General features: G+C 38.0%; 1 protein-coding gene across 1 annotated transcript in view; it reads left to right on the top strand.

The window, feature by feature from the left end:
- The window catches only part of MRPS35 (mitochondrial ribosomal protein S35), a gene marked incomplete at both ends in the record, with an annotated part of 41,428 nt that overhangs the window by 7,787 nt on the left and 18,509 nt on the right, over nt 1–15,132 (top strand). Inside the window, one exon of the mRNA XM_084255715.1 lies at nt 6,181–6,320. Coding sequence (XP_084111841.1) covers nt 6,181–6,320 — 140 coding nt within the window. The remainder of the gene's footprint in view (nt 1–6,180; nt 6,321–15,132) is intronic.

Here is a 15,132-nt window from a genome sequence, read left to right as displayed (position 1 = left end):
CAAACGAAAATGGAAATGCAGCACTTACGGGATGAAGCAGAAGCAATACTAATAGGAAGTTTATAGCACATATTAAGACAAAAAGAAAGATCTCAAATAAACAATCTATTTACATTTCAAGGCATTAGATAATGAAAAATAAACTAAGCCCTAAGTTAGCAGAAGGAACAAAATAAAGATAGAAGTGGATGTAGTGACTAAAAAGACAAAAGATCAGTGAAACTAAGAGGTTTTTTTTTAAAGGATAGTCATAGATAAACCTCTAGATTTACCAAGAAGAGAAATGACTCAAAATTATAAATGAAAGAGCAGAAATTAGAACTGGTACCACAGAAATGCAAAGAATCATATAAGACTGTTATAAAAAATTATACACCAACAAATTGGCCAACTTAGAAGAAAAGAAATGGATAAATTTCTAAAAATATATAACCCACCAAGACTGAATCACGTAGAAATAGGAAATCTGAACAGAACAATAATGAGTAGGGAGATTGAAGCAGTAATCAGCCCTTCTAAGTTCAGTACCAGATAACTTCACTGGTGAACTGTAAGTATCTAAAGAATTAATACCAGTCTTCAAAATCTTCCAAAAATAAGGAAAGGATGGAACATTCCAGTTCGATTTTATGAGGACAGCATTACCCTAATACCAAAACCAGACAAGATATGACAAGAAAAAAAATTATCAGTCAATATGTCTGATGAGCTAAAATGGAAAAATCCTCAACAAAACATTTAGCAAACTAAATTCAACAGTACATTGAGGGCTCACACTTGATCAAATGGAAATCAGTGAATGGATACATTAACAAAATGAAGAGTAAATATGTGATCATCTCAATATATGTCAATAAAAAATTGACAACATTCAACATCCTTTCATAAAGAAAAGCTCTCAACATAGTAGGTAATACAGGAAACATACCTCAGCATGATAAAGACTATATATGACAAACCTCATAGTTAATATGATTCAGTGATGTAAAGCTGAAAGATTTTCTTAAGATCAAGACAAGAATGTCCATTCTCATTACTGTTATTCAACATGATACTGGAAGTCCTAGCCATGGCAGTTAAGCAAGAAAAAGAAATGAAATACATCTAAATTGGGGAAAAGTGAAATTGTCTCTTTGTAAATAACATTATCTTACATATAAAAGACTTTAAAGACGCCACTGAAAAGCTGTTGGGATTAATAAACAAATTCTTAAAGTTGTAGAACATAAAATTAGTTATCGGAAACAGTTGTGTTTCTATACACAAGCATGAACTATCAGAGAAATTAAGAAAATTTCCATTTATAACAGCATCAAAAAGAATAAAATACTTAGGACTAAACTTAACCAAGGAACTGAAAGCTCTGTTCACTGAGAACTATAATATGTTGATGAAAGAATTTGAAGAGGACACATGAAAACAAAGATATTTGTACTCATTGGTTTAAAAAATTTAATGTAGAAAACCTAAATAAGGGACCAGGAAAAAGACTAATTAATACAAAGTAAAAATCAAAATCAACAAGCAGAGATACACTACAGGGGATGGGGGAGTGGAAGGATTAGGGTCAAAATAAGGGGGAATGCAATTGTATGGGGAATATAACCAAAATGAAAATGCATACATTGTGCAAAAATGAAAAATGATGTAAGAATTATATAAAATAAAATATTTAAAAAAAAATTATAGTGTTGGGCCTCCCCTGGTGGCGCATTGGGTTGAGCGCTGCGCTGTGAAGCTGTCCGTAGCCTCTGCAGCGCCGGTTCAATCCCCGCTGGCCAGCGAGGGTCCTGCGAGAGCTGTCTTGCCCGCTGCTCCCCTCAGCGGTGTATTTCATCAGTCTGCCTGTTCTGTTTCCCGCTCTGTCTCTGGTGAATCCTCTCACCCTCCCTCGCATCTGGCCTGTACACTGGTTCTTGTATAAATAAATAAATAAATCTTAAAAAAAAAACAAAAAACCTGTTACATAGTTGAAAATTACTAAGAAAGTAGATCTTAAATGTTAAAAGAAATGGTAATTATGTGATACAGCTATTAGTGCTATGGTGATAATAATTTTATAATAGATAATTATACTGCATCAACACATTTTGTGTCTTTGAGTAACTGCTTTTTGTCACTTATATCACAGTGATGATGAGGGGGAAGACTCTCCTTTCTATAATTATATATACTATAATATGAAACTATATATATAAATATATATATATATAAAATGTGTAGCCTTATATTTTGAGTCTTTGCCAGATTCTTTTTTTAGACGCATATTTTAGTTGTTTTCAGTGAATTATTGGAGGTCACATCTACAATTTTTTTTGGTAGACTACTCTGTAAGTGTGAATAATAATTAGAATCAGAGATCATAATTCAGGGACTAATTATTAATTAATAGAAAACACATACATTGAAATGATTAAAAATTATTGCAGCTGGGCCTCCCCGGTGGCGCAGCGGTTGAGCTCTGGGTTGTGAAGCTGCCCGCAGCCTCTGCAGCGCCGGTTTGATCCCCGGCTGCTCCCCGGCTGCTCCCCGGCCACCAGAGGAGGGTCCCACATGGCACGCAGACCTCTCCTGCCGCCCGCTGCTCCCCTCAGCAGTGTACTTCGGTCCTTCTGCCTGCTCTGCTCCCTGCTCTGACTCTGGTGAATTCTCTCACCCTCCCGTGCTTCTGACTGTACCCAGTGCTTGTATAAACAAACAAACAAACAAATAATTGCAGCATATTGCCAATAGAAGCTAATCCACATGGTCTAAAGACCCAACTGAAGATAGCATGGAAGGATGCTGAGTAGCTGAATAATCATTGTCATCAGGAATAGGATGCTTTGCAGAGAAGAGTAATTGTGAAGAAATTATTTAAAATTTTAGAGACTTGGAAGTGATGTATACATGCGGTAGCAGCAAACTGTAGAAGAGCTGATGGTGAAAGCAATAGTTTTAGGCTTCTGTTCCACTCAGATCTCTCATTCCAGTATTGTTATTTAGGGCTGGGAATTACTTCTAGAGAGTTCATTTGTTTGTTTCTATTCTCTCTCTGTGTATTTAATATACATATTCTCCATGTATGTAATATGGATGTTATTTATACTTTTTATATAGTCATATATATACATACATATTTATATATATACATGATGATACATGTATATATGATGGAAGTAGTCACCTGAATATGGTGATACCTCCAGTTCTAGCTCCAGACTCATTGAAAGTGAACAATATCTATTGATTTCCGGATATTTGCATAGGCTTTACTCATTTGTACTGTCTCTCTCCTTCCCATATGCATGGAGATAAAGGCAAAGAACAGTTTTTGTTTTTGCATTATACTCATGCTGTGCTTAATGATGTGAATGTTTTCTGAGAAATGTGTAATTGGGAAATTTCTTCATTGTAAGCACACTGCAGAAGGTCACTACATACACCTAGTGATCCAGCCTCCTACCCACCTAGGTTCTATGGCTTGGTCTATGGGTACTGTCTCATATATGTGGTCCATCGGTATCAAAACATTGTTAAGTGGTGCATGACTGTGTATAGGATAAGCAAATACGGGTTGTTTTGGGGTTCACAGCTATTAGTGATTGAGTAGTTTAATTCAAGAGTTAGTATGAATTCTTAAATTCATGTTGAGTTAAAAGTGATGTCTCAATGCTCTGTAGACTTGTAAGGGCTTTTCAGGGAAGAAATTTAAATCTGGAAACACTTCACAGGTAGCCTGATTAAGTTGGAAGGAGAAATAGACTAGTGAACATGATTATGATGAAATTTGAACTTTTGGGAAGGCTTTTTATTCTTCCAAAATATAAGGAAGAAAGAACCAAAAGGGAAGAGAAATCTATTTTATTTTGGTGGTCTTCTGCTTTGTTACATTAGGATGCCTTTCTTTTGTGTGTTTCTGTATTCATTGTTGCTTTGTTTTTGCTGGTGTTCACTGCTGCTCTGAGCCTGCACCTCAGCGGGCAGATACACATGCCACTTTCTGATCCTGTGTAAAGCCAGTTAACAAATGCATGGCACTGTGAAATAAGTTCCATTTTTCTTCTTAACATTACTTTAACACACGCATTTAAATGGGATATTTCTGAAGTACTTCGTAATTTTCAAATGAAAGGCTTTCATAGAGTCCCTTCAGAAGAGTAGCAATATTTTGCAGCATTTACCTATTTTAATCTTCTCTTAATTTTACCTTTACATTTTCTGCTACCTTATGGTTTTAGATTGTAGCTTTCAGATAACTCAAAGCCTTTTCAAATATTTATTCTCAGTTGTTTTTCTTTTTTTTTTTAAAGATATATTTATTTATATAAGCACTGGGTACAGTCAGAAGCGCAGGAGGGTGAGAGAATTCACCAGAGCCAGAGCGGGGAGCAGAGCAGGCAGAAAGACCGAAGTACACTGCTGAGGGGAGCAGCGGGCGGCAGGAGAGGTCTGCGTGCCATGTGGGACCCTCCTCTGGTGGCCGGGGAGCAGCCAGGGATCAAACCGGCGCTGCAGAGGCTGCGGGCAGCTTCGCAACCCAGCGCTCAACCACTGCGCCACCGGGAGGCCCCTATTCTCAGTTGTTTTTCAAAGTAGGTCAGTTCATATTTTATATCTCACTTGCAAGTGGAAAATCTGAAGCACAGGAAAGTTAGGTAATTCACCCAGACTTTCAGAATCGGTGGTAGAAGGTAAGGAAAGCCAAGGCCGGTTGTTCTCCCCACTGTTGAATGAGGCTCATCAGCTCTGTTAGTACTTTCCAGTTGACTCTGTTTTTTTAGACATATAAGCAGGTAATTTAATTTAAAAGCTATAATTATAATTTGGTGAAATGACTTATTCAAAGTTAAAAAAGATTTAGTAAACTCAGGAGCTTATAATTCCCCACACTGGTCTCTTAGAAAGTGCTTGGCAGCACCCCATCCTCCAGTGCGGGACCTTGGAATGAGCCAGAATGAGTGAGATTTAACCTCAGCAATCCTGTTCTGTTCGTTTTATTTAAATGTCAAAATGTTCTTAATTTCAAAGATTCTTTTGTCCCCTCAAAGTGTCTGAGTATTGATCTTTTAAACGGGGAACTTAATTTGCTAACCTATATTTAGTCTAGAGATTGGAGAGTACTGTAACTCAGAGAGGCATTTTGCTGACTCTTATTTTACAGCCGAAATAGAAACTAAATACAGAAATGTGGAATATAAGGAAATGGTTGGCTTGGGAGAGGTTACTGGCAAAGGGCTTGTCACTACCTCTTTGGTCTTCACCTGGAAGAACTCTCACATCTGCCCTTGAGCTTTTCTGGAAGTTTCACAGATCTTGCAGATATATTCATGGATTTGACCTAAGAAACCAGTTACTTCTAGGTCTTCCTAGAATAAGGTGGTTTAAGGAATTAAGTTTCAGGTCCAGAGGTTTTCATCCCAACTGGAGCTCGCTACTACCTACTTGCTAGGACAAGGGTGAGATGAAAGTGCCATGCACCTATGGATTCCCCACCAATTGGTGGGGGGGCTTCCTCTTCCCTTTTGTTTTTCCCAGTTGAGACCTGAGTTTTCAGCTCTGTGCTTTGGAGCTAGGCAATGAGTGCTCCAGTGCTTGGAGTTTCTCTCTGGGCTCCCAGTCTTGCTTGGAGGTGAGGCCTGGTGTGTCCCTCTTGACATTTAGCCCACAGTCACAGAAGGCATACACAAGAAACATCATCCTTTTATATTAATAGATACCTAGGCTTTCTACCTGTTTCACTTTGGGACCCTTTTCAACTCAGTTTCTGAAAGAATGCTGACCACATCTCAGGTTCTCTTAGTGCTTTTTCAGAACTACTTCAGCTGATCTTTAGTAATTTTCATGGGAGTGACTTAATATTATCTGCAGCCTTTTCAAAAAATAAATAATGTTTGGACACTATGAACTGTTTACTATTCATTGGTGAGAAGGAATTACATTTTCCCATAAGAGGTTTGTGAAAAGCTTCCATCAAGTCATAGTTCCCTTTTAATAGAACCTTAACTACATCACTACCATGATTAAATTCACCCAAGAAGAAAAGGGATGAAGAGTGATCATGTGTTTTTAAATGCAGAAGAGAGTTTGATTTCATGGAACCTGAATTCACTCTTTGAGTAATTTGATTTTTGTCTGGTTACATTCATTCCAATGAGAATTTACTTGCAAAATTACATTTGAACTAATTTTTAATTTCAGATTTCTGCACTGCATGGCCAACTGCATTAGATAGCGATGAGAAATGTGAGAAGCATTTTCCAATTGAAATAGACACAGCTGATTATGTTTCATCGGGACCATCTATCCGAAACCCCAGAGCACGAGTAGTCACCTTAAGGGTAAGAGATTTTTTTTTTTAAGATTTATTTTTATTTATGCATACAAGAACTGGGGTCCAGGCCAGAGGGGCGTGTGGGGGGTAGGGGGGAGGAAACCGGGGCGGGTGGAGGTAATGAATGGATGCACCAGACACAGAGTGGGTAGAAAAACAGGCGGATCTACTGAATTACACTACTGAGGGGAGCAGTGCTGTGCCATGTGTGTTAGCTCCCTGGCTGGGGATTGAACTCATGTGCAGTGGCTAGGGATAGCTTGATAGCACTGAGACTTTAACCCCTGCATCACCAGGGAGGCCCAAGAGATTTTTGTTTTTATTTTTAATTTTTAATATTGATTTTTTTATTTTTTACATCATTGTTATTTTTAAACAATATTTGCTTCCCCCACTCCCTCAGGTTGAGTCCTCATAGAGTTTCCTTCACCAGTGCTCCCGTGCATCATCACCTCAGTCCTCTGTGCTCCTCCCTCCCTCTCTCCCTCCTTCCCTCTGATCCCTTTCCCTCCTCCTCCCCTGCAGTATGTCTCTGATTTATACTTTTTCGTTTTCGCTTTGTTGTGTTTTGCACTGTTGTTGTTTTTTTTTTACACTGATGTCTTATTTGGTTCCCCTATATTCCTGCCATAAGTGAAACCATCCAATATTTTTCTTTATTCCTTCTGGCTTATTTCACTGAGCATAATTCTTTCTAGTTCCATCCACATTGCTGCGAATGACATGAGTTTATCTTTTTTGATTGCTGAATAATATTCCATTGTGTATATATACCACATCTTCTTGATCCAGTCATCTATCTTTGGGCATTTGGATTGTTTCCAGGTTTTACCTATTATAAATAGTGCTGCAATAAACATAGGGGTACAGGTGTTCTTTTTAATCAGTGTTTTTGTGTCCTTTGGGTAGATCTGTAGCAGTGGAATTACTGGCTCATGTGGTAGCTCCATTTTTAGTAGACTGAGGAACCTCCAGACAGCTTTCCATAGTGGTTGGACCAGTTTGCACTCCCACCAGCCATGTAGGAGAGTTCCTTTTTCACCATATCCTTGCCAACATTTGTTGTTGCTTGTTTTTTTGATATGTGCCATTCTTACTGTTATAAGGTGGTATCTCAATGTGGTTAATTGGTATTTCCCTCAATGTAAGGAATGTTGAACATTTTTTCATATGCCTGTTGGCCATTTGCATTTCCTTTTTGGAGAAATGTCTTTTAAGTTCTTGGGCCCATTTGTTGACTGGATTGTTTATTTTGTTTTTGTTGAGTCCTGTGACTTCTCTGTATATCTTTGTTCAGTCCCCTATCAGTTGACTGAAGTGCAAAGATTTTTTTCCAATCAGTGGGGTTTCTCTCTGTTTTAATTAATGTCTCTTTTGCTATGCAGAAGCTTTTCAGTTTAATGTAATTCCAGTTGTTTATCTTTTCTTTGACTTTCTTTGCTTTGGTTGATGAGTCTTTAATGTTATGCAATGTATGTCTTGTAGTATTTTACCTATATTTTCTTCTATATATTTTATGGTTTCAGATCTTATGTCCAGTTCTTTTATCCATTTTGAGTTGATTTTTGTGCACAGTGAAAGGTAGTGATCTAGTTTCATTTTTTTGCATGTGATAGTCCAGTTTTCTTAGCACCGTTTACTGAACAAACTGTTCTATTGCATATTCTTTGCTCCTTTGTCAAAGATCAGTTGTCCATATAAGTGTTTTTTATTTTTGGGCGCTCTATTTGGTTCCATTGGTCTGTGTGTCTGTTTTTGTTCCAATACCAAACTGTTTTAATTATTATGACTTTGTAGTGTAAGTTGAAGTTTGAAAGTGTGATACCTCCTTTTTCTCCTTTGTTTTCATCAGTCGGGCTTTGGCCATTTGTGGTTTTTTGTGGCCCCATGTGAATTTCATCAGTATTTGTTCTATTTCTTTGAAGAATGTCATTGAGATTTTTATTGGAATAGCCTTGAATCTGTATATTGCTTTTGTAGGATGGACATTTTAATAATGTTAGTTCTTCCAATCCATGAGCAGGGGATATCTTTCCATTTCTTTGTGTTTTCTATTTCTTTTAACAGTGTTTTATAATTTTCTTTGTATAGGTCTTTCACTTTTTCACCTCTTTTGTTAGGTTTATTCCCAAGTATTTGATTTTTTTGTTTCAATTATAAAAGGGATGGTTTTCTTGATTTCTTCTTCCGATTGATTATGTGTAGGAAGGCTACAGATTTTTGTGTGTTGATTTTGTATCCTGCTACTTTACTGAACTGGTTGATTATTTTGAGTAGTTTTTCTGTGGAGTTTTTAGGGTTCTAGTTTTTAGGGTGGTAGTTTTCCTTCTTTCCCTATCTGGGTTCCTTGTATGTCTTTCTCTTGTCTTACTGCCCTGGCTAGGACCTCCAGTATTATATTGAAGAGCAGTGGTGAGAGAGGACATCCTTGTGTTGTTCCTGATCTTAAAGGAAAGGCCTTCAGCTTTTTGCCATTGAGAATAATATTGGCGGTGGGTTTGTTGTATATGGCTTTTATCATGTTAAAGTATGTTCCTTCTATCCTGAGAATTTCAAGGGCCTTCATCATAAATGGATGTTGGACTTTGTCGAATACTTCTCAGCATCTGTTGATATGATCATATGGTTTTTATTTTTCTTTTTGTTGATGTGTTGGATTACACTGATGGATTTTCGTGTGTTGAACCATCCTTGTGCTCCTGGGATGAATCCCACTTGATCGTAGTGTATTATCCTGGTGATGCATTGTTGCATTCTGTTGGCAAGGATTTTGTTGAGAATTTTTTTTTTAAAGATTTATTTTATTTATACAAGAACCAGGGTACAGGCCAGATGTGCAGGAGGGTGAGAGGATTCACCTGAGACAGAGCAGGGAACAGAACAGGCAGAATGACCGAAATACACTGCTGAGGGGAGCAGCAGGTGAGTCTGCCACACCATGCGGGTTGTTCCGCAGCCTGCGGGGATTGAACCAGCACTGCAGAGGCTGCGGACAGCTTCACAGCGCTGCGCTCAACCGCCTGCGCCACCAGGGAGAATGGCCTGTAATTTTCTTTTTTATACTGTCTTTGTTTGGTTTTGTTATTAGTGTAATGTTGGCTTCGTAGAACGTATTTGGTAGTATTCCTTCTTTTTCAATTTTTTCTAAGAGTTTGAGTAGGATAGGCACTACTTCACTGCTGAATGTTTGGTAGAATTTATTTGTGAAGCCATCTGGACCGGGCTTTTGTTTTTGGGTAGTGCTTTGATTACTGCCTCAATTTCACTGCTTGTAATTGGTCTGTTTAGTTTTTCTATTTCTTCTTTGTCTGGCTTTGGATGATTATATCGTTCTAGGAATTTGTCCATCTCTTCTAGGTTGTTGAATTTGTTTGCATATAAGTGTTCATAGTAATCTCTGATTATTTTGATTTTTACTGAGTCTGTTGTGATTTCTCCTCTTTCATTTATAATCCTATTTATAAGTGTTTTCTCCCGTTTTTTTCTTTGTGAGCCTGGCTAGAGGTTTGTCTATTTTGTTTATTTTTTCAAAGAACCAACTTTTGGTTTCATTGATCTTTTGGATTGTTTGTTTAATTTCTATTTTGTTTATTTCTGCTTTGATTTTTATTATTTCCTTTCTACTACTGGCTTTAGGGTTTTTTTGTTTTTCTTTTTCTAACTCTTTGAGATATGAGATTAGGTTGTTTCTTTGAATTTTTTCTTGTTTGTTGATGTGAGCCTGTATTGCTATAGATTTTCCTCTTATTACTGCTTTTGCTGCATCCCATACATTCTGGAAAATGGTGTCCTCCTTGTCATTCAGCTCCAAGTATTTTTCTATTTTGTCTTTGATCTCCTTATTTAGTCCAGCGGTCTTCCAGCAGTGTGGATTTCAATCTCCGTGAAGTGGGAGGGTTCCTTGTTTTCTTTTCATGATTTATTTCTAGCTTGATGCCTTTATGATCGGAGAAGATAGTTGGAATGATTTTGATCTTCATGTTCTGTTGATGTTTGTCTTGTGGCCCAGTATGTGATCAATTCTGGAGAATGATCCGCGTGCGCTTGAGAAAAATGTGTACTTGGATTTTTTTGGGTGCAGTGTCCTATAGATGTCTGTTAAGTCCATGAGTTCTATGTCTTTATTTAGGGCTCTAGTGTCTTTATTTTTTGTCTCATTGATTTGTCCATTGGTGAGATAGAGTGTATTCCCACTATATATGTATTTTCCTTAATGTCCATTTTCAGAGCTGATAATAACTGTCTAATATATTTTGGTGCTCCTTCATTTGGTGAGTATATGTTGATAAGTGTTATATCTCCCTGATGTATTGTCCCCTTGATCATAATGTAATGTCCGTCTGTGTCTCTTTTTACTTTTTTTAATTTGAAGTCTGTTTCATCTGATACAAGAATAGCTGGTCCTGCCTTGTAGGATTGTTTTCCAACCTTTTACTTTCAGTCTGTGTTTATCTTTTGTGTGTTTTCTGGAGACAACAGAAGGATGAATTTTGTTTTTTAATCCAGCGTGCTACTCTGTGTCTTTTTATTGATGAGTTTAATCCAATTGCATTTAGAGTTAATGACCACTTGGACTACCTTATCAATGAGGATCTGTTCTGTGCCAAGACCATGCTTGAGTCAGGCTGCAGTGTTGATTTGTTTAGACAGAAACCTTCTGAGACTGAACTCAGAGATACAAGCAAATCATGCCATAGCACAGATCTACCGTCGTTTAACTTACCCATATTATGGGTCATTCAGACTTACTAGAAAAATGTTATAAATATCTTTAGAGAATTGGTATTTTTATATATTCCTGAATAGTCCCTAGGATAGGGCCTCCCCTGGTGGCGCAGCGGTTGAACGCTGGGCTGCAAAGCTGCCTGCAGCCTCTGCAGCACTGGTTCGTTCCCCGGCCACCAGCGAGGGTCCCACATGGTGCAACAGACCTCTCCTGCCATGCTTGCTGCTCCCCTCAGCAGTGTATTTCTTTGTCAGTCTGCCTGTTCTGTTCCCTGCTCTGGCTCTGGTGAATTCTCTCACCCTCCCGTGCTTCTGACTGTACCCAGTGCTTGTATAAATAAATAAATAAATCTTAAAAAAAAAAAAAAAAGTGCCTAGGATACATAACTCCCTAAAAGTTATCTTAGGGGTACGAGCATGAAGTGAAAACTAAGGAGATCTGAACCAAGTGTCAACTTTAAATAATAATGCATCTTGTCAGCTCAGGTTAGGGGTGCAGATCAGGTCAAAGGATGTAGGTACATCTTATCAAATTTTTTGTTACAGATTGTGAAAGTGTCTTGATCATGTATTATGACATTAAATATAATAAAATAATATGATAAATTGTAAGACAGTCTGTTTTCCTGTGTCCTCACTTTCCAACCTAGATTATTATTATCAATCAATTTGATAAGTAAAAAAATCTTCAGATTTGGGCCTCCCCTGGTGGTGCAGGCGGTTGAGTGCCACACTGTGAAGCTATTCGCAGCCTCTGCTGTGCTGGTTTAATCCCGGCCGGCCAGTGAGGGTCCCAAATGGCACGGCAGACCTCTCCTTCCACGCCTGCTGCTCCCCTCAGCAGTGTACTTTGGTCCTTCTGCCTGTTCTGCTCCCTGCTCTGGCTCTGGTGAATTCTCTCACCCTCCCATGCTCCTGACTATACCCGGTGCTTGTATAAATAAATAAATAAATAAATAAATCTTTTAAAAAAAACTTCAGATTTGTATGTTTTTGAATTCTAATGAACATGTATTCCTTTCCAAAATACTTTTTTGTCTTTTGCCCACTTAATGGTGTATTGGTTTTCTGTAGTCCTATTTCTTTGTAATACAGCTTTCTTAAAAATGTAGAATTTCATCCTTATAAAGTGTTAGGTCAGTGGCTTTTGTTGTAATCATACAGCAGTACACCTATTAGTACTTATTTTTTTTTAAAGATTTATTTATTTATGCATACAAGAACTGAGGCACAGGCCAGAGGTCTGGGGGGGTGAGAGAATTCACCAGAGACAGAGGGGGGAACAGAACAGGTGGATTGACTGAAATACACTGGTGAGGGGAGCAGCGGACTAGTCAGGAGAGGTCTGCTGGCATCATGTGGGTCACGTCACCTCCCTGGCCAGGGATTGAACTCATGCTGCAGTGGCTAGGGATAGCTTCATAGTGCTGAGACTTAACTCCTTGGACCACCAGGGAAACCCCTAGTGTAATCCTTTAATTTACTGTGGTATATATCAGCTCTTACTCCTTTTTATTGCCAAGTGTTATTCCACTTAATGGTACTGTATTTTTTATCCTTTCATTAGTTGGCAGACATTTGGGTTGTTTCCACCTTCTGGATTTTATGAAGAATGTTTCTGGGCATTCACATACAGATTTGTGTGTGGATGTATATTTTCTGGGTTGTGTACTGAGGAGTGGAATTGCCGGGTTATTTGGTAACTCTATGTATAACATGTTGAGGAACTGCCCAGTTGCTTTCCAAAGTGGCTGCACTGTTTCACAGTTTCACAAACAATGGTAGAAGGTTCCAGTTTCTTCACATCCTCAATGGTGACTATTATTGTTGGTTTTTTGAGTTCAGCCATTTTAATGGGTGTGAAATGCTATGTCATTTGCTTTTGGTTTACGTTTCCCTAATGTCTAGTGATATGGAACATTTTTGTGCTTGTTGACTAGTTATTCAACACTTTAGTGACTGCTGCAGTGTGTAGCCTCTGAGTATGAGACTGGGTTTCAGTTCTATTACGTTAACGATGTATCCTATTCCTAATTTCCTCGCATTTTTGAATTAATCTCTTGAATAATTGAAGTAATAAGTGAATATATTTTCAGTTACCAAAGCATTTCTAAACCCTGATTGGTCCATGGTATGTCTTTCTTTTACTCCTCTGCTGACTTTCTTTGTTAGTACTTTATTTATGATCCATTGTCCTAATCTCATGTTGCTTTGGAGAAAAATCAAATCCCTAATCTTACCAGAACAAGCCCCCTTCGTAGCACCTCCAAGTTTGGTCATAGTCACCACTAAATGAGTGTTTAAAGCCAGGTCAGCCATGTGTTTAAGGAATCTTCATACATCTGGCATATATTTTTCAAACAGCAGTCACAGGGCAGTTACCTGATATGTTCTTAAACTTTGTACTTTAGAAACATTTTAGATTTACAGGAAAATTTCTAGCACAGTTGAGCATTCCATTATATTTCACACCCAATTTCTCCTGTTATTAACATCTTGCATTATTATAGTACATGCGTCCCCACTAATGAATTGACATGATTCGTTATTAAAGTCCATACTTGATTCTGGTCTCCTTAGTTTTTACCCTATGCTCTTTTTCTGCTTAGAATCCCATCTAGGAACCACATTACATTTTGTCTTCATGTCTCTGTGGTCTTTTCTTGGCTGTGATGGTTTCTCAGAATTTCTTGTTTTTGTTGCCATCAACAGTTTTGAGAAGTACTAGTTTGGTGGAGTACTAGTTTGGCTCTTCAGTTTAAATTTATTCTCTGTGGTTAGCCTGGCAAGGAGCTGTGTCATCATGCTTGGCACCTGGCAGGACTCAACATGGGCAGGGTTGCCCAGATCACCTGGGTTGGTCATATCTGCCAGTTTTCTGTACCGTAAAGTTACTCTCTTCACTTCCCTACTGTACTCTGGATTGAAGTCATTAAGCACAAGGATCAGGAGTTATCTCCCCCTCCTTTAGAATCATCACCTAACTTATTTAAAATTCTTTCTGGGAGATTTGTGTACTTAGTCAACCATTTTGTTATATAAGTATGAACTCATGGATATTTATTTTATCCTTTGAGTTATAATCAGTGATGTTATTTATTTTGTGGCTCATTTTATTGACTTCAGTCATTGGGTGCTTTTGGCTCCTCTGTTCCTTTGGCATGACTCAGTCTTCTGTTTTAAATTTTTTATCTTTTGGCACCATGTAATGCTCCATGCTGTTTACATATTCTCTGTCCAGTCCTTTTTCTCGTAGGAAATGCACTTTTGATTCTCCTATCCCCGAGAGTTGCTGCCACCACTTAGGTCCCTTCTAGGACTCTCAAAAAAACTTTCCACATATACTGGCAAAAATGTGACTAAAACATCTGCAGCCATTTTCACATTATGGGCTAACTAGGCAATGCTTACTTCCCAGAACTTTTTCAGTACTGGAGCTGTGATTGATTTGGAGTTTTCTTTACTGAGGGTTGTGCCACCTTTATGAAATGACTTTATGAACCCTCTAATCTATTTTTCTCCATAGTACAGTTGAAACATCATAGCAATATATTTTTATATTTGGTGAGTTAAAAGTATTTGAGATCACAGGAGATAATTTTGCCATGTTTACTGTGTAAAATTCAGAAAGTCTAGAATGGACTAATAATACCTGATACATTTTTAAGACCTTAAATAACACTACTGCTTTTTAATAGTAATGATATAAACAGCTAACAGTTACTGTGCTATTTAAAAAAGCCTTTGAACTCAGAGTGAGGCAACCTAGACTCTAATCCTGTTCTTTGTCTTAACTTTGGCGGCACGGCCTCCAGTACTAGAGTAGACCTCACAAGTCCCTACGTGTCAGGTTTGCTCATTTAAGTATATGCCCTGCATAGCCCTTATTGTCCCTTATTGTCCTACTGGACACTTGTCTGCCTTTCTGGTCTCTTTTCACTCCATCTGCTGACTGTTGAGGCTCAGTAGTCTCCTGGATGATGACATAAAGTTCAGGGGTAAAACAGTATGACTGTGGTGGGTGCATTTTGGTGTGATTTGACACAGTATTGTGAGGATGAAGCAAATATTATAAAAGAGATATTTAGACTTTT

The sequence above is a fragment of the Talpa europaea genome, assembly GCF_964194135.1.
Source record: "Talpa europaea genome assembly, chromosome: 15".
NCBI classification, from domain to species: Eukaryota; Metazoa; Chordata; class Mammalia; order Eulipotyphla; family Talpidae; genus Talpa; species Talpa europaea.
Note: the sequence above shows the minus strand (reverse complement) of the source record. Positions and strands in the feature narration are given on the sequence as shown.